Consider the following 22402-nt stretch of genomic DNA (forward strand, 5'->3'; position numbering starts at 1 on the left):
AATTGTGTTACAATGTATTATGTACAACAAAGTGATAAAATTCATCAACAAAAATTATTTAGAAAGAGGAATATTGGTATACTTACTAATAGCACTGAACATGACTGCCCACACCATTCTCCTTAGGAAACATGAGAACTATTGTGTAGTATATTAAGTTATCAGTTGTAGACAAAAAACTTTGCATCCTATTGCATAAATTAACATCTGAATGCTGACCAAATGAAGCCCAAGGTGCCTGTAATATTCCACAAATGTGTTGATGGGAACACTTCTTTTTCGTATTATTTTATATTAATAACCTGAACTAGAATTCTGAGTACCACAAAACAGTATTATTTGATGCTGACATGACAGTTTTAATAAAGTCTGAAAAAAATTCAATTTTCAAAATATAGAAAAGATAAACATTGATACAAACCTTGTCAGTGAGTGGTTCCTTTCAAACCAGCTAACTCTAAACAACAATAAAATAGTGGCATTACATTTTCACAATATATAAAATATGAATGTCCAACATCCAGCTGTCACCATTAATTATAAACCAGTCATAAACATTAATAACACAAAGTTTTTTGGCTTGTGGATCCAGAGTAACATAATGTGGGATGTACATGTGTCTCCTCCTTACTTAAAGGATAAATAAGGTTGTTGTTAGATATGGATTCTAAAAGGCTGAATAATTGAGCAGCCAGTCAGGAGTCACTTACTTCCTACTGTCCTTCATCATCTTCAAAATAGTCACCTCAGGCGTGCATGCAATGATCCCAGTGATATTCCCCTTTTGGAAGCACTCCTGGAATTTCGCAGGGTGAAGGGTGCTCAGGATCCATTACAATTTCCCTTTAATGTCTTCAGTTGAGTCGAAACATCACACATTCTATGTGATTTTCATTTTCAGGAACAGGAAGGGTTCACATGGAACTAGGTATGGTTGGAGAACCATTGCGTTGTTGTTTTTGGCCCGGAATTCCTTCACAATGAGTGAGGTGTGTGCAGGTGCATTGTCATGGTTCACCAACCAGTCTTTTTCTCAACTCTGGTCATCTGCACCAAATATTTTCCCTCAGTTTCCTCCAAACATGACAGTAAAACTGTCCATTGACAGTCTGATCAGGAGCAAAAAGCACCTTATACACTATTCCAAAATGTCAGAAAAAAATCAGTATTGACTTCATATTGCACCAAATTCGTTGAGCTTTTTTCAGCCTTGGAGAAGATGACGTTTTCCATTATAATGATTGCTGCTTTGTTTAAGGGTCATAACCATAGGTCCAAGATTCATCACCTGTTATGACTCTGCATGCGAATTTTGGACACTCTCAAACTCTTTCTTGCAACTCAGTGCGCATCTGAATCCTGAGGTTTAATTGGTTGATGCTGAGGAGACAAGGGACAAACTTTGCTGCAATTCATTTCATGTTGAGTTCATGTTGACATATACCATATGACATCACAAGTTTGTTACAAATATCATGAACTGTCTGCTTTTGGTGTTCTTCATCAATCACATCACACACTTTCATGATCATTTCCGGTGTGTCAACCAGAATGTTTGTTGTCTTCCACATATTCTTGACCTACCTTGAAGTAATTGAAACACTCAAATGTTCTTGCTTCACTCAGTGCACTCTCACCAAATGCCTCTGTCAGCATGCAGTTTGTTTCAGCTGCATCTCTTAAGCTGGAAACAGAATTTGATGCAAATCCATTGCTCCTTCACACTGCCCATTTCATGATTTGCAGAAGCACTGAAACATGTTGTGACATGCATAACTTCACCTCAGAAGTGCATGCCCCAAAGATGATGCAACTTTGTGCCACGGTAGCTAAGACATATGCCTCGATATATCTAGTGGTGGAATGTCGTACTGCTTCTGGTTTGACCAGTACAATGCAAATCTCAGGCATTTTGCATAATACCTCATACAACAATTAGTACTTCCAGAACACAAAAGAGGGCTATCAGAATCATTAGTAGGAAGAACTTTAGAGAATTACACAGGCTTTGCTTTTAACAGGGAAACATTATGCCATTGCCATGCATCTTGGAAACGTTAGTGTCCACCAAGTAACATGCAATTATTAAGGATATTACGAAAAAATGAACTGTCACAAACACTGTACAAAACAGTAACACAAGCTACTTGTTATACCTACAAAAAATGACAGATGTCAAAAATGACTATACCATATGGGGATAAGACTCTTAGACTAACATCTAAATATGACCATTATGACTGAAAATAATCATAAAATATATCACAGCTATATAAAATTGCAGATGCAAGTAAGCCAATATCTGCAAAGTATGATAAGTGGGGATAGAGCCCTAAAATTTCCAGTGTTTCTGACATTGTGGTCAATGAGGGGAAAATTTTTGCACAATTTGAAATTTAAATCATAGATTGGGTTGTTATCTATAATCCATCCAAAATCCAGCTATGTCTGATTATTAATTACAGATAAATTTACGATTTAGCAAACAAAAATTTTAAAAAAATGCAGTGTTTTACCCCTCAGAAAGTGGTAGAGCCCCACACCATGGGTCTTTGCCTTATTTGAGATAAACATGGATAAAAAAGGATGACTGCATAATAAAAACACTTGAAATAACCCTTTGTAACGTTGTTGTATTGTAGCCAAGTTACCCAACACAATATTGAACTAAAATATTCCATAAATTTGAAGATAATGCTTAAACATTCTTATACAAAAATGATTCTATCTTTTCCATGAAAGTATTAGCACAGTAACTTGAGAAACAGTTCTGTGGCAAAAGCTAGGCTATCTCTTTACCTAGTAAGTAGTGTACTTTTTTAGGTCTTCTGAGATAGTCATTGTGCTATACAACTGTGCTCTGTACATCCCTGTGGGTTTCAGTTGTCACATTATCAGTGCCAGTGAATGAATCTTCCTGTGTATCAGTAAAATTGTAGAATTCTGTAAGCTTTTTGTAAAATATCTTCACAGCCTTCCTCTTGATCTACTGGAATTACCTTGGCCACCAAGAATTATAATGAGCTTTTAGCTTTTCCTCTCACTTTTACTACAGCAGATTCATTAAGTAATAGTGAAATCTGATTCTTCCTTGAAGTCCCAGGCTCTTGTTCCTCTTCTATTCCCTATCTGTTGCCAAATAGTAAGTCAGTGTGTGTATCTGACGTACTGCCATGAACTGAGAAGTCTGAACCTGACCCTGAAGAATAATCAATTGGCTGTTTGACCTGTCTTCTTACTTTTTTTGGCACTGATGAATGAAATATGGCTTATGTCATTTTGTTTCCATCTTTTCTTGCTTTGGTGTGTCTTTCGTTTTCAGTAACAAGCTTTTATTTCCCCATGGATTCTTCTTCTATTCTTTCTTTATTGGGTGTCAACATTAGAACCACAGATTTCCTTGCCAGAGTGTTTCCTCTTAATGTTTTTTGTGGGCAGTTGAATTATATATTTCAGTGAGATAATCCCATGTAGTGTGAGTTGAAGTGGAAAATGAGTGTACGGCATTGTGGGCCGGGAGTCCCCAAATGGGGAAGTTCAGCTGCCGAGAGCATGTACTTATTCCATTTGATGCCACATTGGGTGACTTGCACATCGGAGATGGGGATGAAATAATGATGATGACAACACAAAAACCTGTCCCTGAGCGGAGAAAATCTCATGCCCCAGTCAGGAATCAAACCCGGGTCCCTTGGCATGGCATTCTGCTGTGCTGGCCACTCAGCTAACAGGGGGTGGACAGTGTGGGTTGAATGTCATCTTTTGTGGGGGTTATCATTGAAGAACTGAGAATTGTTGTTACATTGTTGGAGCTGTGGGGATTTACCACTAAATGTATGTGAGGATTTGCCCTATTTTGCCATTTCCTGTCAAATGTGCCATATTGATTTTAGGGACCAAGTGGAAGATTTATTTCCACTTGAAAGTGAATGGCAGTAGTGTCAATTAGTGACTCATTGGCTCTTCTTTTGAAAGCCTACATTATACAATTTTCAAGTAAAATAAGTTACTTGTAATTAGTAAAAAGCAACCTTATCTCAGTTTATCATCTCTGGAGCAACCTGCCAGGAAGAACTTTCATGGAACAATATGTTACAATAAGGCAGACCACCAGCCAGCTGATAGTCTACTCCTTGAATCAATTGCAGTCAATTCAAAACTATGACGTGGGTCTTCACGCCAAGTGGAGCTTAACACTTACCTACCTTACCTCTCCTTCAATGCAATATGAGAATATATTGATAATCTGTTATGCACTGCATACATGTTTTAATTCACATTTTATGCATTAAAATACAGTTCAGGGTTGTTTAGTACATTTATACATAGCTGTTTTACATTGTAATTGATAAAACAGAGTATGCAAATGAAAATAAATACAGTATGTTATAATTTTAGGCTTAAGGTTTCCAATGTCTTAAGGGGTGCTAATATTCACTATTAACAATGTAACTCAGCGTTTGAATAGTATGTGGATGCAAACCATTCGCTGGTTGCATCCTATAACTTGTAGGGTGAAGTGAGGAACACATGCCTTTATGATGCTTCATAAAGCATCAGAACTACAGTCAATAACAGCTGATGTTAAGCAGTTTTAATCCATAGCACTTCCGTTTACCTACATATTTTTAAGATATGTGTGTATTTATATGTTTTTAATACATGGATACCCAAAAAGCTGGTGCTTTTGCCAGTTAAATTATTTTTTTGTTATAGTCTTCATCCACTGTTTATATGGGAATGAGTACTGTCAATGTATGTGAGTGCTGTCAATGTATGTGATTGTACACTGATGAGCAATTGCAGTTGAGAGACTGAAACAATGCAATGCCCCCTTTTGCAGTAATAATGGAAGTAATTCATCACAGTTGGTCTTCACAAGGCATTATACTTGGAGATCAATGCTGATCCATGAGTGGCTGACAACCACACACAAATAACTGTGCTCTGTCAGAGTAATATCCAAAGTATACATACTCTTGATGACACCGGGTCAAATGTGTTCATGAGGTTTAATCCCTAGTGATTTCAGAGGACATACATGTACACTCATGTTCGTTGAATACTTCTTGAATAGGTCTGACACTTTCATTTTAAGTAAAACACTGTTCTTTCAAGACTGTACATTTATAAATAACAGCATTTGTTTGTATCACTCTATTGCTCATTTTTCAGACATAAAGCTATTGTAAATTATCTTTCTGGAATGTAACCAAAAATATATGTTATAAAATTTTCAAATTATAGATCACTGCTGACCACAACTAAATGCACATTGTCTAACACTCAGAAACTGGCAGGTTATGACAACAAATAAACAAACACATGTTTTATATATGTGTGTGAAAACATGTACTGTGAATGACCCATGACACATGACTTTCTTGTGATCATAATTGTCCTACTTTTCGATATCATATGAAGTTCATATTTGGTAATTCATATGCAAGAACACTTAAACATGGCTCCATAGTCAAAATAGGCCATTGCTATAATATAAACATACACCTTTATCCATAGTTGTGGTAAAACACTGTTGTCATTCAGATAGTATTTGAAGACTGCCGAATCAAGTATTTGAAAACTGCCGAATCAGATGAGGAAAATTAATTACTCTGAAATAGTTCATGAGAAATGGTGTGGTGTACTGCCTTCACAGATAGTAGTGTATTGCCTTGATGGATGGCAACCGTATGTATGTGTGTGGGTTGATAATTTTTGTACTTGGCATAGAAGGAAGGTTTTAGGTTGTGTGGTTACTCACATAGTACTATTAATCAGCACTGAATTTGTGAGTGGTTTGTTATATCATTCTGCCACTGTAAGAAGTCAGAGATGACTCTTGGAACTTGATGTCACATTGATACCCATAGCAACTGACACTTGTAGTGGCTTATTGTTGAAAAGGAAGACGCTTATTGTAAACAGTTGTAATACAACAGCCTATTGTAAAGGGAAGAGACAATTTATCCAGTCACAAACATAGAACCACAGGAACACGGGCAGCGGATAAGATCCCATCATATTCATGTTGACAACTGAAATCAGTTTGACAGGAGTGGATGGAGGGCCAGTTTCACACTATGATGCATAGATGGGGTTGTATATGGACTTCCACTGGCTGCTATGGTGACTGCATGACTGGGAAAACCTGTCTGTTGAGCAGCACAATGGCTGCTGGTTTCTCATGCCTGCTTTTTGTATCCAGTGCAAAATTAAAGCTCATCCCAAAATGAATAAATACTAAACTGTGTATGTCACTGAAGAGCTCATTTGAAGCAGAGAAAATAGATGTTCACCCACGAGTTTATAAGTGTTTGTAAGTTAAGTGTTATAAATAATTCCTGAACTGTAAAAGTGAATATGACGACAACGCATTATGCGATTGCATAAATGAGGTGTCTTCAGATATATTTCATACATCTGTATTGGACTGTAATAGACTTACTGAAATTATGAGAAGCTGAAAAGAGGATTTCATGCAATTAAAAACAGCTTTCCTTACTAAATAAACAGAGAAACATTGAAAGTTGTGGCAGTAGTGTAAACTTTATATATATAGAAAAGTATTTAATGTATAATTTAATTTTTTGTAATATTTACACTTGTTGTTGTTGTTGTTGTTGTTGTTGTGGTCTTCATTCCTGAGACTGGTTTTATGCAACTCTCCATGCTCCTCTATCCTGTGCAAGCTCCTTCATCTCCCAGTACCTACTGCAACCTACATCCTTCTGAATCTGCTTACTGTATTTGTCTCTTGGTCTCCCTCTATGATTTTTACCCTCCACGGTGCCCTCCAATACTAAATTGGTGGTCCTTGATGCCTCAGAACATGTCCTACCAACTGATCCCTTCTTCTAGTGAAGTTGTGCCACGAACTCATCTTCTCCCCAATTCTATTCAGTACCTCCTCATTAGTTATGCGATCTACCCATCTAATCTTCAGCATTCTTCTGTAGCACCACATTTCAAAAGCTTCTATTCTCTTCTTGTCCAAACTATTTATCATCCATGTTTCACTTCCATACATGGCTACACTCCATACAAATACTTTCAGAAACGACTTCCTGATGCTTAAATCTATACTCAATGTTAACAAATTTCTCTTCTTCAGAAACGCTTTCCTTGCCATTGCCAGTCTACATTTTATATCGTCTCTACTTCGACCATCATCAGTTATTTTGCTCCTCAAATAGCAAAACTCCTTTACTACTTTAAGTGTCTCATTTCATCATCTAATTTCCTCAGCACCAGCCGACTTAATTCGACTACATTCCATTATCCTAGTTTTTGTTTTGTTGATATTCATTTTATATCCTCCTTTCAAGACACTGTCCTTCTATTCAACTGCTTTTCCAAGTCCTTTGTTGTCTCTGACATAATTACAATGTCATCCGCGAACCTCAAAGTTTTTATTTCTTCTCCACGGATTTTAATACCTACTCTGAAGTTTTCTTTTGTTTCCTTTACTGCTTGCTCAAAATACAGATTGAATAACATCGGGGAGAGACTACAACCCTGTCTCACTCCCTTCCCAACCACTGCTTCCCTTTCATGTCCCTCAACTCTTATAACTGCCATCTGGTTTCTGTACAAATTGTAAATAGCCTTTCGCTCCCTGTATTTTACCCCTGCCACCTTCAGAATTTGAAAGAGAGTATTCCAGTCAACATTGTCAAAAGCTTTCTCTAAGTCTACAAATGCTAGAAACATAGGTTTGCCTTTCCTTAATCTATCTTCTAAGATAACTTGTAGGGTCAGTATTGCCTCACGTGTTCCACTATTTCTACAGAATCCAAACTGATCTTCCCCGAGGTTGGCTTCTACCAGTTTTTCCGTTTGTCTGTAAAGAATTCGTGTTATTATTTTGCAGCCATGACTTATTAAAGTGATAGTTCAGTAATTTTCACATCTGTCAACACCTTCTTTAATTGGGATTGGAATTATTATATTCTTCTTGAAGTCTGAGGGTATTTCGCCTGTCTCATACATCTTGCTCACCAGATGGTAGAGTTTTGTCAGGACTGGCTCTCCCAAGGCTGTCAGTAGTTCTAATGGAATGTTGTCTACTCCCGGGGCCTTGTGTCAACTCAGGTCTTTCAGTGCTCTGTCAAACTCTTCATGCAGTATCATATCTCCTATTTCATTTTCATCTACATCCTCTTCCATATCCATAATAGTGTCCTTAAGTACATCGCCCTTGTATAGACCCTCTGTATACTCCTTCCACCTTTCTACTTTCCCTTCTTTGCTTAGAACTGTGTTTCCATCTGAGCTCTTCATATTCATACAAGTGGTTCTCTTTTCTCTGAAGGTCTCTTTAATTTTTCTGTAGGCAGTATCTATCTTACCCCTAGTGAGATAACCCTCTACATCCTTACATTTGTCCTCTAGCCATCCCTGCTTAGCCATTTTGCACTTCCTGTTGATTTCATTTTTGAGACGCTTGTATTCCTTTTTGCCTGCTTCATTTACTGCATTTTTATATTTTCTCGTTTCATCATTGAAATTCAATATTTCTTCTGTTACCCAAGGATTTCTACTAGCCCTCGGCCTTTTAACTACTTGATCCTCTGCTGCCTTCACTACTTCATCCCTCAGAGCTACCCATTCTTCTTCTACTGTATTTCTTTCCCTCATTCCTGTCAATTGTTCCATTATGCTTTCCCTGAAACTCTGTACAACCTCTGGTGTAGTCAGTTTATCCATGTCCCATCTCCTTACATTCCAACCTTTTTGCAGTTTCTTCAGTTTTAATCTACGGTTCATAACCAAGAGATTGTGGTCAGAGTCCACATCGGCCCCTGGAAATGCCTTACACTTTAAAACCTGTTTCCTAAATCTCTGTCTTACCATTATATAACCTATCTGATACCTTCTAGTATCTCCAGGCTTCTTCCATATATACAACCTTCTTTCATGATTCTTTAACCAAGTGTTAGCTATGATTAAGTTATGCTCAGTGCAAAATTCTACCAGGCAGATTTCTCTTTCATTCCTTACCCCCATTCCTTATTCACCTATTATGTTTCCTTCTGTTCCTTTTCCTACTACCGAATTCCAGTCACCCATGACTATTAAATTTTTGGCTCCCTTCACTCACTGAATAATTTCTTTCATCTCATCATACATTTCATCAATTTCTTCATCATCTGCAGAACTAGTTGGCATATAACCTTGTACTGCTGTAGTAGGCATGGACTTCATGTCTATCTTGGCCACAATAATGTGTTCACTGTGCTGTTTGTAGTAGCTTACCCGCACTCCTATTTTTTTATTCATTATTAAACTTACTCCTGCATTACCCCTATTTGATTTTGTATTTATAACCCTGTATTCACCTGACCAAAAGTCTTGTTCCTCCTGCCACTGAACGTCACTAATTCCCACTATATCTAACTTTAACCTATCCATTTCCCTCTTTAAATTTTCTAACCTACACTTATAAATTCAAAACCATAGAAATTATTGTTGATAAATAAATTGTGGCAGATAATAGGAAACAGATAAGAGCATAACATTTCTCAGAAAATTTCCACGTGATTTGTTGTATCACATGTGTATAAAAGATAAAAAATTAAGAATTTCAGCAATTTTCATGTTCAATATTTTAACTGACTTCTGTGGTGCTTGACCAAGGTTTCCTGGGTTAACAGCAGCATTTTGGTGGCAGTCTATGTTTGGACCCCACTGGAGGTGTTCAGGTTGTGTTAGTCTGTGTTTTGAGAAATAGTCTCTAGTTCATTTCTGTGAATTATTCAGAGTTCCTACTTTTAATCACAGAAATTTTTTGGCATCTGATGGACTTGTTATAATTCATCTTGTGTGTGATACAAGCCACACTTAGGAGGTTTCAGTGTTTAGCCAGTGTGGAATTTATAGTTTGAGGTACTCTGGAACTTTAACAGTTTTCTAAAGATAACTCATGCAATTAATTGTGGTTTATTCAACTGCCTCCAATATCTGAAGAAACTTGGTTAGGCTCTGAAATTGATTTATTGTGAACTGTGACTTTCGATTTTATGTTCTTGTTGGATATAAACTCAAATTTGTGAAACATTAAAAAATACGTAAGGACGTACATAACTTTTGTGTAGCAAATCCTGCCTGCATTTATATTAAATACTTTTGCAGGCCATTGGCTGCATTGCGACAAATGTGAGTTGACACCCCATAGATGAAATCCAGACAAACTTGTAAAACCAACCACATTTACAGTGGCCCATCAAAGTGAATAATCAGTTTCTCATCATTTTTGGATATGAAGCTACATATGAATTTAGCCCATTCGCTTGTCCTCGACAAAAAGGGCTGAGACCAATACACATTTAAATGTGTGCACCTACTCACTAATTTGACACTCAGAAGCACACACACACACACACACACACACACACACACACACACCACACACACACACACACACACACATGTGATATACTTTGACTTGCATGATGCATTTTAAATTATGAAAGGACTAGCAGATTCTAGTCATTGATTCCTTACCTTGTTTCAGTACAATGTTGAAAGGTGTGGGCCACATGTTGACATGCAGTGGTATAAGTTAATTTATCTGGTATTAGAATTGCTATTGTTGTTGTTGTTGTTTTTGTGTGTGTGTGTGTGTGTGTGTGTGTGTGTGTGTGTGTGTGTGTAATGACTACTTATATCAAATTGACTGAATTTCAGTATAAGATGTACTGCATCAAAGGAACAAAAATATCATGACTTTATGGATGTTTTTTACTAACACAAATTACCATATTTTGAGCATCCACTTAATGATCATAATAGTCAATTTCAATTTTTTTTCTGAAATCAGCACATAGTAGTTTATAATATACATAACAAAATTACAATTGTTAGAGCTGCTAATAAATGGTTGGTTGATCATGTTCTTTAAATGGAGAATACATTTATATACTGTTCGGCACCTTTGTTTGCAGCCTGTAAATAGAATCTTTCCTTTTTCAGATGATAGATGATATATCCACATCTATGCAACTAGAAGAATCAGATAGCAATGTACGACTGATAAATGGGAATTCGGATCCTGAAGACTTATGGTCACCAAAAAAGATTCAACCTTTCTTGCTTCCTGACACAAATGGTAAATCTTGAACCTTATGAGTTACAACCAACAAGTCAGAGCGTAAATAGTCTTCAGAATTTTTCACTCAGTTATCTAATAGCTGAATATTATATTTTTTTATTGGAAAGTTACAATTACTGCCAACTCTCACACAGCATGGCACAGAAAAAGCATAAAAGAATAAAAAATTGCAAGCAGTTTGGTGTTGTTATCAACTTGATAACATATTTTAGGTACACATGGATGTAGTTGTGGTGCATCTGTTTGCATGATCATACAGAATGTCATTTCCCAGTCTTATTCATGCCAGTCTTTGATATGCTTATGTGATGTCTGATTGTAAAATGTTATTTTCTGTGGCTAACTAATGGCATCAAATGAGCAACTGGAAAGATAATATGCAGTTTCACACAATACAAGAGGTTCTAGTTGTTTCTCATTTACTCCCCCTGAGACATCTACTCACTTACAAGGACACAGTAAAGAATAATCACTTTATAAACTGAAGTAAGTAAAAAGCAGTTAATTAAAAATGGGGTCATTTAGCAGTAAAACCAAATGTGGTTGTAGAAAATATGAAGTACCTAATTAGATAGAAGTCTAAGATAATGTCTGTTCTGAAACTGTACACATTTAATAACAGTGGTGGTTGCATTGTCGATATAACTGATGATATTCTGTTTTGTAACAGCGTCGGAAATAATAAGCAACTTCAAGGTATCAGAAATGGCTTTCATAGAGAAACAGTGGGATGAGGTAATATAAGGAGTAAGGTGTAAAACAAATAATGAGAGCATACAGAGATCAGTGTTACTAAAAATATGATAAATACATTAGAATGAAAACTTAGAGAAAGTATAGTAAAAACTGATAAGCTATTGATTCTCATCTTGCATGATTTAGTACTACAGTCAAAAGCTTTGTACAGTATTTTGATTTAATGATATTGTACAGATATAGCTTTTTAGCTGCTACCTCATTTCCCACCATTTTCTACCTGTCTGATACCTCACATCTCTTTTATCTACTAATAGAATGCAATTTGATGCAGTGATTAAACTCAATACTTTATAGTTCCTTGAATGCGATTAACATGCTGGTGTCCAAAATTAAAGCAACAAACTGTTGTTTTCCCATTCTGAATCTAATTCATGATATAATCATACAGACTGTCAACAGATATCCATACAATAGTGTTCTGCAACGATGGTGGCATTCTTCTCAACAGATACCCATGCCAACAATGACATCAAGGCACTTAACAAATAGGTTAGTGTTTGCTGGGTAGTCCCTCATCCACAACTGCTGTGTACACAGTAACAGTTGATGCAGTATGTCACAGAGAAGAAACCTACCAGACTCTCTGCAGTGGAGGGCCATAGGAAGAATGGACGCAGGACAGTTGCAAACTGATGTGGCCCAGTGGCTTAATACGAATCATTCATTTGTTTCTCAGATATGGAGACATTTTATACCCCAAAGACCAGAGCAGGGCCAACCATTTGTGACATTAGAAAGAGATAACTATTGCTTGGCTGTAAGGTCACGATGGTTCCACCTAAGTACTGAGTGGCATCTGGCATCTGACCCTGCAGTATCCACTGGACATGTCATATTGAGGAAAACAGTGTACAGAAGGTTTTGGAAGAGTGGCCTTTATTGTCGGAGACCTGCTCTATGTATACCTCTCATGCGTCTTCACAAAAGGGAACACCTAGAGTGGAGTCATCAACATCCACTTGGACAGTCAAACAGTGGGTCAATGTTGTTTTCACAGATGAGTCCCAATTTGGTATGGAGAATGATTCTTGATGGATTGACATCTGGAGTGAACATGGAACTCGATTTCCAGACCTCATCACTGTGGGAAGAGACTGATATCAAGGAGGATCCCTATTGGTATGGTCAGGGATTATATTAACCACATGAACACCTCTTCACAAAATTATACAGGTTAACTGGTAAGGTTTAACTGCTGTCAGTTATCATGGGATCTGACAAGATCATGGGACCTCATGTGCCCTTCTTGTGAGGTGCTGTGGGCCCAGGATTCATAGTGATGTATGATAATGCTCGACCTCATAGAGTATGGGTGGATGATATTTTCTTGGAAACGGAAGATACTGCACACATGGCATGGCCTACTCACTCTCCCAATTCGAATCCCATAGAATGTGTCTTGCATTCACAGGGAGATGGGATGCATCACGTCAGCTTCCACCAACCATTCTTTGAGACTTGTGAGCAGCTCTGCAGGAGGAGCAGGCATTATTGCCTCAGCATGAGATTGATGACATCATTCACAGCATGCCCCGTCATTGATATGCCTGTATTTGTGCCAGAGGTGGTCATACACCATACTGACTACATTAACTAGTTGTCAGAATGTGTGTACAATCTGTCAAGTTGGAAAAAATGAAGAACATTTTTGTCTACTGTTATGCATGTTGCAGTTGTCTACATTCTGTATTCTTTATATTGTTTCTACTTTGATATACTGTGTATGCTAATTTGTGGCAAACTAAAGGCAATCTTGCAAAATATCCATTTGTTGCTTTAATTCTGGAGACCAGTGTAGTATCATTCAGCGTTTGTTATGAAAGAGCATGCCCTATTTCTGATGATCTTCATGGCTGTAAAATATCAAAAACTTGAGTCTTCAGTTAATATCCTTTATTTTAGCCATCTTATCTTTCATTCCAAGTGAACTTTTTTAAAATCTGATCCTTCCCAATTTCCCCTTGGAATTTAGTTATCAACCATTTTCATTTCTAAGACAGTATTTTGTACAATGAAATTTTTTATTTCCATTTTTACATTTTATGTTTGAACTAAATACTAAGTGATTTGAGATCTTCAGTGATGGATTTTGGAGACAAATTGAAGTGTTTTTGTACTGTAAATTCCTTCACTCATTCATTTGAGTACCATAATTGAAACTATTCTATTTATGGGTTATGAGTATTCAGATTTTGCTGTTTAGAAGTATATAATCATCACTACATATTATGACTTTGATCCTGTTCCATCTTACACTGACATAAACTCATAGGTCACTCTTGTCCAGTACTCTTAGTTACTTGTCCTTGCTTTGTAACCTTCACCAACCTATCTCTCTTTTCTCTGTGATGAACTAATCACTGCAAAAATTAGGATAGTTTCTTGTATGTTTGTATGGATGCTTCAGCAGTATTAATAGTTTAATCCCTGAAGGTAGATACACGCCATCCATTCTGCTTTATGATTTTGCACTTTCCTTAAGTGATTTTTTCTTTTTGAAATGGAACTCTTACTTGGTTTGCTAATAGAGAAACTTGCTTATAGTTTTCAAAACTTTCCACACTACCATGAAGTTTGTATGCTGTGTATGCCTTCATTCAGTGCAGATATTTCTGCCTAATTTATGCCTGAAAATTTCTTACCTTTTAATTTTTATATTGCCTTCTTGACTTCATGCTCTGCTATGGGAAACATCATTATTGTGCTGGTGTCTAAATCTGTTTTATGGACATTTTTTACAACTTCTGTGCACTACCAGAATAGTAATAATTTACAAAATTTTGGTCGTTCTTATGTATGTTCTATTACTCAACTTCCTGGTTTGCTTGTTACATGTGTATCTGCGTTTTCTGGTTTTTGTTTTTATGACATCACATGTTGTTTTACTTTTATTTTCTGTGTTACATATTATTTTGTGTTCATGTGCATGTGTGTGTCTTACAGCAACAAGTATCCTCATGTTGAACGTTTCATATCTATGATAATAATTTAGGAACTATGGATTACCACAGTGTTTATTATTATTTATTTATTTTAAAAGTAACTGAGACATTTAAATGCCTTGGATGACTTTTTAGTACTTACACCTACCCATTTATTTTTCTTAGCTGCTGTTCAAGTGGCCACGTTTGGAAATTTCTCCCCAAAAGTTAGTCCAGCAATCTGTAAAATCCACAGAGTTTTTGACAATAGTATTTTCTGTCTACATTATTTTTCAATGCCCATGAAAGAATGTGTTATTTGAGTTTACAGAAGAGTCTTTCGGAGGCCTACAGTTTTTTTTAAACCTCTCTTTAGTGTGTTATCTGCCTGTAATGATCTGAGAGGTCAAGATCTTTTACACATATGTAACACAAATATACCACTTTTCTGTATCATTATCATACATGGTGTAAGACTAAAGCTGATTTTTTTTTCCACCCTTGTAGCACTGCCCTACAATTCTGTCATATTAAAAGTATTCAAAATATTTAAGAAGTGTGGCTAATTTCATCCTTCACATTTGAGTTTATATTCATATTTCCATATGAGATTATGTTAGTTTCGGAAGCTGAGACTCTGTCCAAGATGTAGGATAAAGGATGTCCACATTACCATTAAGTGAGCACTACACACACAAAATTGTTAAATTTTTTTTGGACTTTAATGTTTTGGTATTTGAAAGGGTGATAGTTAAATGTATATCTACAATACTGTGATAAGGTTTTGTCCGGCTTCAAACTGTGCCCTATTTCTGATATTGCTGTACTACAGTTCCACACCCTTTTTCGGAAGTTTGACATTACCATCTTGCAGTTTCATATGATAATACCACTACCTGCTGTATTTCAGTGTTTTCTAATGCATATCACATTGCTATTTATATGCTGCAATTCAGCTTCAAGTTACTGTACTTTTTTTTGTTAGTAAACAACGCAGTTTGATGAAGGTTAGATAATTCTGTGTAAAATTTTGTAGTGTTTGTCCTTATGAATTGTTTTTCTTTCTCATTACTGATGACTGCCATTCCAGTGTGGTATTTTCTGTGTACCTGTTCTAGAAAGCTCTAAACTGGGTGAGATACTTTTAAGGCAAGAAAACCTGTTGTCATGATTTATAATAATAGGCCTTGTCCACCTACCAGTGACAACAGTGTTTTGACCACGTATGGCCCACCCCTTATACTCTCACTAATTAGCACCACCCACCTTTGCTTCCTAGACCTCTGGAGGTGCAGGCAATGCATAGAGAAGGGCAACAAAAGGATCTTGCAAAATTGTTTACAGAATATCTACAGGGAAAGATAAATCCTCAAAATTGAAAAAAAGTTATAATTACTTTATTTTTTCACAAATGAAATAGGGAAAACAATTATCCTCCTCTCCATAATGTGCAAGATAATCATTACAAAATTGACAACTACATGAAAAAAACACTGAATTATAATCAGGAAAATAAAGAAACTCGTTTTCTGAGTGGATACAGTCCAATGAAACCATTTGGAAGCTGTGAGGAAAATGATGGAGTGGGTTAATGGGTACAACTTACCAGTTTTTCCAGAATTCATAGATTTTGATAAATCTTTTGATAGGTTCCAACAAAGTCAGCACTAGCAGCAATGGAGAAACGAGGCATAGAGTCAGTCAGATAAAGTATACTGAAGTGAATGTAATAGAGGGAAACATTCCACGTGGGAAAAATACATCTCAAAACACAGATGATGTGACTTACTGAACGAAAGTGCTGGCAGGTCGATAGACACACAAACAAACACAAACATACACACGAAATTCAAGCTTTCGCAACAAACTGTTACCTCATCAGGAAAGAAGAAGGAGAGGGAAAGACGAAAGGATGTGGGTTTTAAGGGAGAGGGTAAGGAGTCATTCCAATATCGGTAGCGGAAAGACTTACCTTAGGGGGAAAAAAAGGACAGGTATACACTCGCACACACACACATATCCATCCGCACATACACAGACACAAGCAGACATTGTGTCTGTGTATGTGCGGATGGATATGTGTGTGTGTGCGAGTGTATACCTGTCCTTTTTTCCCCCTAAGGTAAGTCTTTCCGCTCCCGGGATTGGAATGACTCCTTACCCTCTCCCTTAAAACCCACATCCTTTCGTCTTTCCCTCTCCTTCCCTCTTTCCTGATGAGGCAACAGTTTGTTGCGAAAGCTTGAATTTCATGTGTATGTTTGTGTTTGTTTGTGTGTCTATCAACCTGCCAGCACTTTCGTTCGGTATGCCACATCATCTGTGTTTTTAGATATATGAAAGTATACTGAAGAATATACATATGCCAATACTAAAACGGAGCAAGGTGGCGCAGTGGTTAGACACTGGACTCGCATTTGGGAGGACGACGGTTCAATACCACGTCCAGCCATCCTGATTTAGGTTTTCTGTGATTTCCCTAAATCGCTCCAGGCAAATGCCGGGATGGTTCCTTTCAAAGGGCACGGCCAACTTCCTTCCCCGCCCTTCCCTAATCCGATGAGACCGATGACCTCGCTGTCTGGTCTCCTTCCCCGAAACAACCAACCAACCAATAATAAAGGTATGATTAGACTTCATCAGGGTATGGACAAATTTGCAATTTAAAAATGAGTCACTCCTAGAGAAAATTTTCTGATAATTAAAATATAAAATGAAGAATGAATACCTCTTAATGGAATATATCTAAACCTCTTTTGTTTTACTGATAACTAAAGTCTAAATTTCCATGTAAACGCACATTGCATGTATGTTTGCATATTTTGATCATTTGGAGAGTAAATGTATATTTTGAAGATTTTCTGGCCTTAGTGCATATGTTTCAATACCTTACATGATAGCACCTTTTATTCATATTTTTTTTTTCATACTAACTATGCCAGAATGCAGACAATGGGTAATTTTGCGAAATTTGTAAACTCCATTGTGAGCTCGTGCGCTATTTCAGATCAGTTGGTGTTGGTAGAAGTTTTGTACCAAAAAATATAAATAAAAAATGGTCCTATTGTTGTTAAGCAGTGCTGCCCCATATATCATGAAGATTAAGAAAAGAAAAGAAAATAGTTTATCCTAACCTAAAGTATGTTACATATTTGGCCCATGTACTACATATATAGCTGAAGCAGTACGTCTAAAATATGGCAATCTGAAAATGCTGATATCCTCCACAAATAAGGTAAATAGATGTACAAAGTACAAAGTTCTGATAATAATTCTGACAGTATTACTCTATCAAAGCTCCCTTTTGCTATAATTAGAGATGGTTATACTGCCAGATTTACATTTACCACCACAATCTATTTTAACCAGATGGTGTTCCCGGAGAATATGCTGCAATCTTTTACTGTGATAATTTTGATGAAGCTGGTCAGAGTCCATAAATTACCACAAACTTGTTGAAGTTAGCTTCTGTCTGCTTCATGCTATTGAAACGCTATAAGTTACTGTCCCGTAATGGTTTTTTTCTGTTTCTATAGTTTGGGTCGTAGTCACTTTATAAGCCACTAATATAACTTGTATGAAAGACATCAAAGTGGTATTTAAGAAAACAGATTATAAGCAAGACCTGATTTACATTAAATAAAGTTTTGTGCATTTGTCTGCAGCAGTAATGAAGTTGGAAGTCACAGGTAACTCGTGGAACCTTTGAAAATGAGGAAAAATCTTTGCAGTCTCTCTTTGGAGAAGCAAGTGTTGCAGCAAAATACAAAATAAACAAAGTTGTCAGGTGAAATCCTGATTTTGAGTTCATGAAGTTGACAAAAAATATTTTATGGTGAAAACATAAAGAGACTTCCAATTTCATCTGAATTTATCCAAAATTTCTTCATGTAAGTACACACCTGAGACATCTTGTGATGTAGAAAGGGCATTTCCTATGCACAAAAATGATCTGTCTGGTAAACACATGAGCCTAAGTGAAGAAAATTTGCAGAAACTGGTTGTAGTGTACAGGTTCAGAAGGAAATATAAATATCGAATGTAGAAATTGTGTGTTGTGGAATATTTTTAGGGGGATAGGGGTGGTCTTTCCACCAGAAATAACACATTCTCAACACTAGTATTAGATTATATGTTAATCTGAAATGTTTAAATAATGACAACAATATTTCAATTACAATTATCAGTGTTGTATCTGATCAACATGTCTTACATTATTTCATTTATATAAAGCTGTCTCACTCTTTTTCAGAAAACATGAACTACTCACAGTCCTCATTCACACCTATTAAGCTAAATGAAAAGTTCTCTTTATCAGTTCCAAAGATACTTGTAGTTTTTGAAATGGAAGAAGCGGCCAAAAGAATTCCCATTTTGCTCTTTAAGACTGCTGTTGACGCTGATGCTCGTGACTGGACAAAACAGTTATATTTGAAAGGTAAGTGCATTCATCTGTATTATTGGAACTAAAAAGGTACTGAGTGAGCTGTTGGTACAGTGTAGTTCCATGTTATTGAAATTCTTTCTCTAAATACTTTGGCTGTTGATTGGGCAGAAATTACAGACTTGACCTACTTGCCAAAATGCATAAAAGTTCTTTGCATTCAACAGTAAAAGAATCAACGAGAATGATATAGGGACTGTATACTACTGTTTGACAACTATACTGGAATGGAGGCATTCAGAGGCAGATAGCATCCTTCACAATGACCATTCACATTTCCAACAATGAGGTCTACCAGTCATGCACACAGCAAGTGCGAATAGTCATACAAGATCTACTAGGTAACCTAAATGCTCAGACAGTATTCACATACCAATAGTGCCTAAGGTACAGGATGTCCATAATTAAAGTTCCAGTTTCAAAATGATGTAGAAAGAGAACCACTGCTCAGGATGACATCAAATTTGAACAGCATTTTATTGATGCAGGGGAAACATCACAGAACAAAAACAAAATCTAACAAAACTTTTACCGGTAGATAGTACTACAAGCCTCTTAACATAAATGGGGCCACCTATAAATGTCAGATGAGTTGCAATATGTCTGCTACATTTTGAGTTGCACATTATAGCATCCATACTGTTTAATATGCATGACTGCACACATTTAGCAGTCAACTATCATGGCACTGTTAGTTAGGTAAGCCCATCTCTCAGGCCAAAAACCATATAAAAAGGAAAATGAAATTGGTTTTTGATTGCCTTTGAGCTAAAATCTGCATAAAAACAAGATGACTTCAGAATTAAATTTTCACTCTGTGGCAGACTGCATGCTGATATGAAACTACCTGGCACATTAAAACTGTGTGCCAGACTGAGGTTCAAACTTGGGACCTTTGCCTTTTGCTCTAGCAACTGAGATACCCATGCAGAACTTATGACCTGTTCCCACAGCATTACTTCTGCCAGTACCTCGTCTCCTACCTTCCAAACTTCACAGAAGCTCTCTTGCAAAACTTGCAGAACTAGTATTCCTGGAAGGAAGGTAATACAACTACCCAAAAATAATTAAACACATAAACATTTGTTTATTGCAACAATTACACAAATGTACATCCAGTTCAGAAAGAACACCTATGAATCTGTCCAGGTGAGAACTAAGTCCAAAATGAACCATCACTTCCGGAAGTGAGCTAGTCAGTCAGCAGCAGCCATCTGAGACACGAGCAGCCATGGGGAAGTAACCAGTTTTGTGACATTTGATGAGTTCCTAACCAGGAGTGGATTGTATAGTTTTGTTTGTGCACTTTGATAGTTTATTTTATTGAGTTTCTGCATGTTAATTTAATATCTAACAGACACAGCTCTCATGTTTTCATTAGCATCAGAAAGTCCACTGATTCTGTGACATATTCAGGTTCCTAAACAGTGATTTGTATAGTCCCACCTGTGTGCTTTGATAGTCCAGTTTTTGAATCTCTACGTGTTAATCTAATTTATTAGACACAGTTCTTGTATTTTCCTTCGTGCCTACATTAGAGTTCTGTGGTGTGTTTCGATAGTTGTTTGTTTGTTTTGAAAGCTAGTGACCACTTGTTGGACGTAGTCCGCTAGTCAGTCAGCAACAGCCAGCTGAGACACAAGCAGCCACAGGGAAGTAACCAGTTTTGTGAGATTTTATAAGTTCCAAACCAGGAGCAAATTGTATAGTTTCATCTGTGTGCTTTGCAAGTGTACTTTCATGAATTTATGCATGTTAATTTAATATTATTAGACACAGTTCTCGCATTTTCATTTGTGTCAGCAAGTAAACTGTTTCTGTGACAGATACAAGTTACTAATCGGTGAATTATTTAGTCTTACCTGTGTGCTTTTGTAGTTCAGTTTTTGAATCTCTTTGTGTTAATCTGATTTATTAAACACAGTTCTTGTGTTTCCCTCTTGTCTCTATTGTAGAGTTCCATAGTGTGTGTCAGTTGTCCTTGTTTGTCTGTGTAGTCTAGTTTTCCATGGTCTTTAGTATGGATAGGGCCTGTGATGGCTGTGTGCGGATGCAAGCTGAGTTGGTGACACTTTTCTCTCAGCTCTAAACTGTGATGGGTTTGGCTACACTGCTTGAAGCTGCAGCGGATGGACATCACTGTTGTGGGCTGGCCGTGCGGATCCAACAGATGTCCAGCACGTCTGAATCCTCCGATCGGCCTGCACTGGTGACCAGCCTAGTTACTGCTCACATTAAAGTTGACCACTCACCCATAGCTAAGTGGGAGGTAGGTCACTTTGGTGAGTGGCAGGCAGCAAAAGACTTCCCAGGTGGCCGCACGTAAGGCCTCACCAGTTAGTCTGACAAACAGGGTGCTGTCTGTGGCTGGCACTGTCGCTCAGCCAGATGCAGTTGCTTGCCCTGTTTCAGAGCAAACCTCTCAGCCTGCAAGGTCCAGGCAACCACAGAGAGTGGAATTATTAGTAGCTGAGAGCTCCAATGTTAGGTGCATGATGGGGCCCCTTAAGTAGATGGCTGCCAAGTAGGGCAAGAAAGCCAATTGTACTCTGTGTTCATACCAGGTGGAGTCATTCCAGATGTGGAAACAGTCCTTCCCGATGCCAAGAAGAGTGCAGGGTGCAGCCAACTGCAGGTGGTGGCTCATGTCAGTACCAATGACGTGTGTCGCTTTGGACTGGGAGAGATTCTCTCTGGCTTTGAGCGACTAACAGAAGTGGTGAAGGCTGCCAGTCTCCTTGCAAGTTGAAAGCAGAGCTCACCATTTGCAGCATAGTCTACAGGACTGATTGTGGATCTTTGCTACAGAGCTGAGTGGAGGGTCTGAATCAGAGGCTCAGATGGTTCTGTGACCATGTAGGCTGCAAATTCCTAGACTTGTTCCATATGGTGGTGGGATTTCAGGTTCTGCTGAATAGGTCAGGAGTCCACTACAGGCATGAGGTGTGTTCGTATGGACACAGGTCTTTCTTGGAAACTGGAATGAAATAGTGATTGGTTCCTTTTACTGACCTCCCAATTCAAATGATACAGTTGCTGGACAGTTTAAAGAAAACTTTAGTTTAATTTCAAACACATACCCAACTCACACAATTATAGTTGGCAGTGACTTTAATTTACTCTCGATATCTAGGCGAAATACATATTTAAATCCAGAGGTATGCA

General features: G+C 37.3%; 1 protein-coding gene across 1 annotated transcript in view; it reads left to right on the forward strand.

Moving 5' to 3' along the window:
• Positions 1-22402, forward strand: part of LOC124555746 (vacuolar protein sorting-associated protein 13A-like) — a 689798-nt gene that overhangs the window by 334741 nt on the left and 332655 nt on the right. The window contains exons 31-32 of the mRNA XM_047129770.1: positions 10975-11110; positions 19046-19231. Coding sequence (XP_046985726.1) covers positions 10975-11110; positions 19046-19231 — 322 coding nt within the window. The remainder of the gene's footprint in view (positions 1-10974; positions 11111-19045; positions 19232-22402) is intronic.

Source organism: Schistocerca americana, chromosome X (assembly GCF_021461395.2).
Source record: "Schistocerca americana isolate TAMUIC-IGC-003095 chromosome X, iqSchAmer2.1, whole genome shotgun sequence".
Lineage (NCBI taxonomy): Eukaryota > Metazoa > Arthropoda > Insecta > Orthoptera > Acrididae > Schistocerca > Schistocerca americana.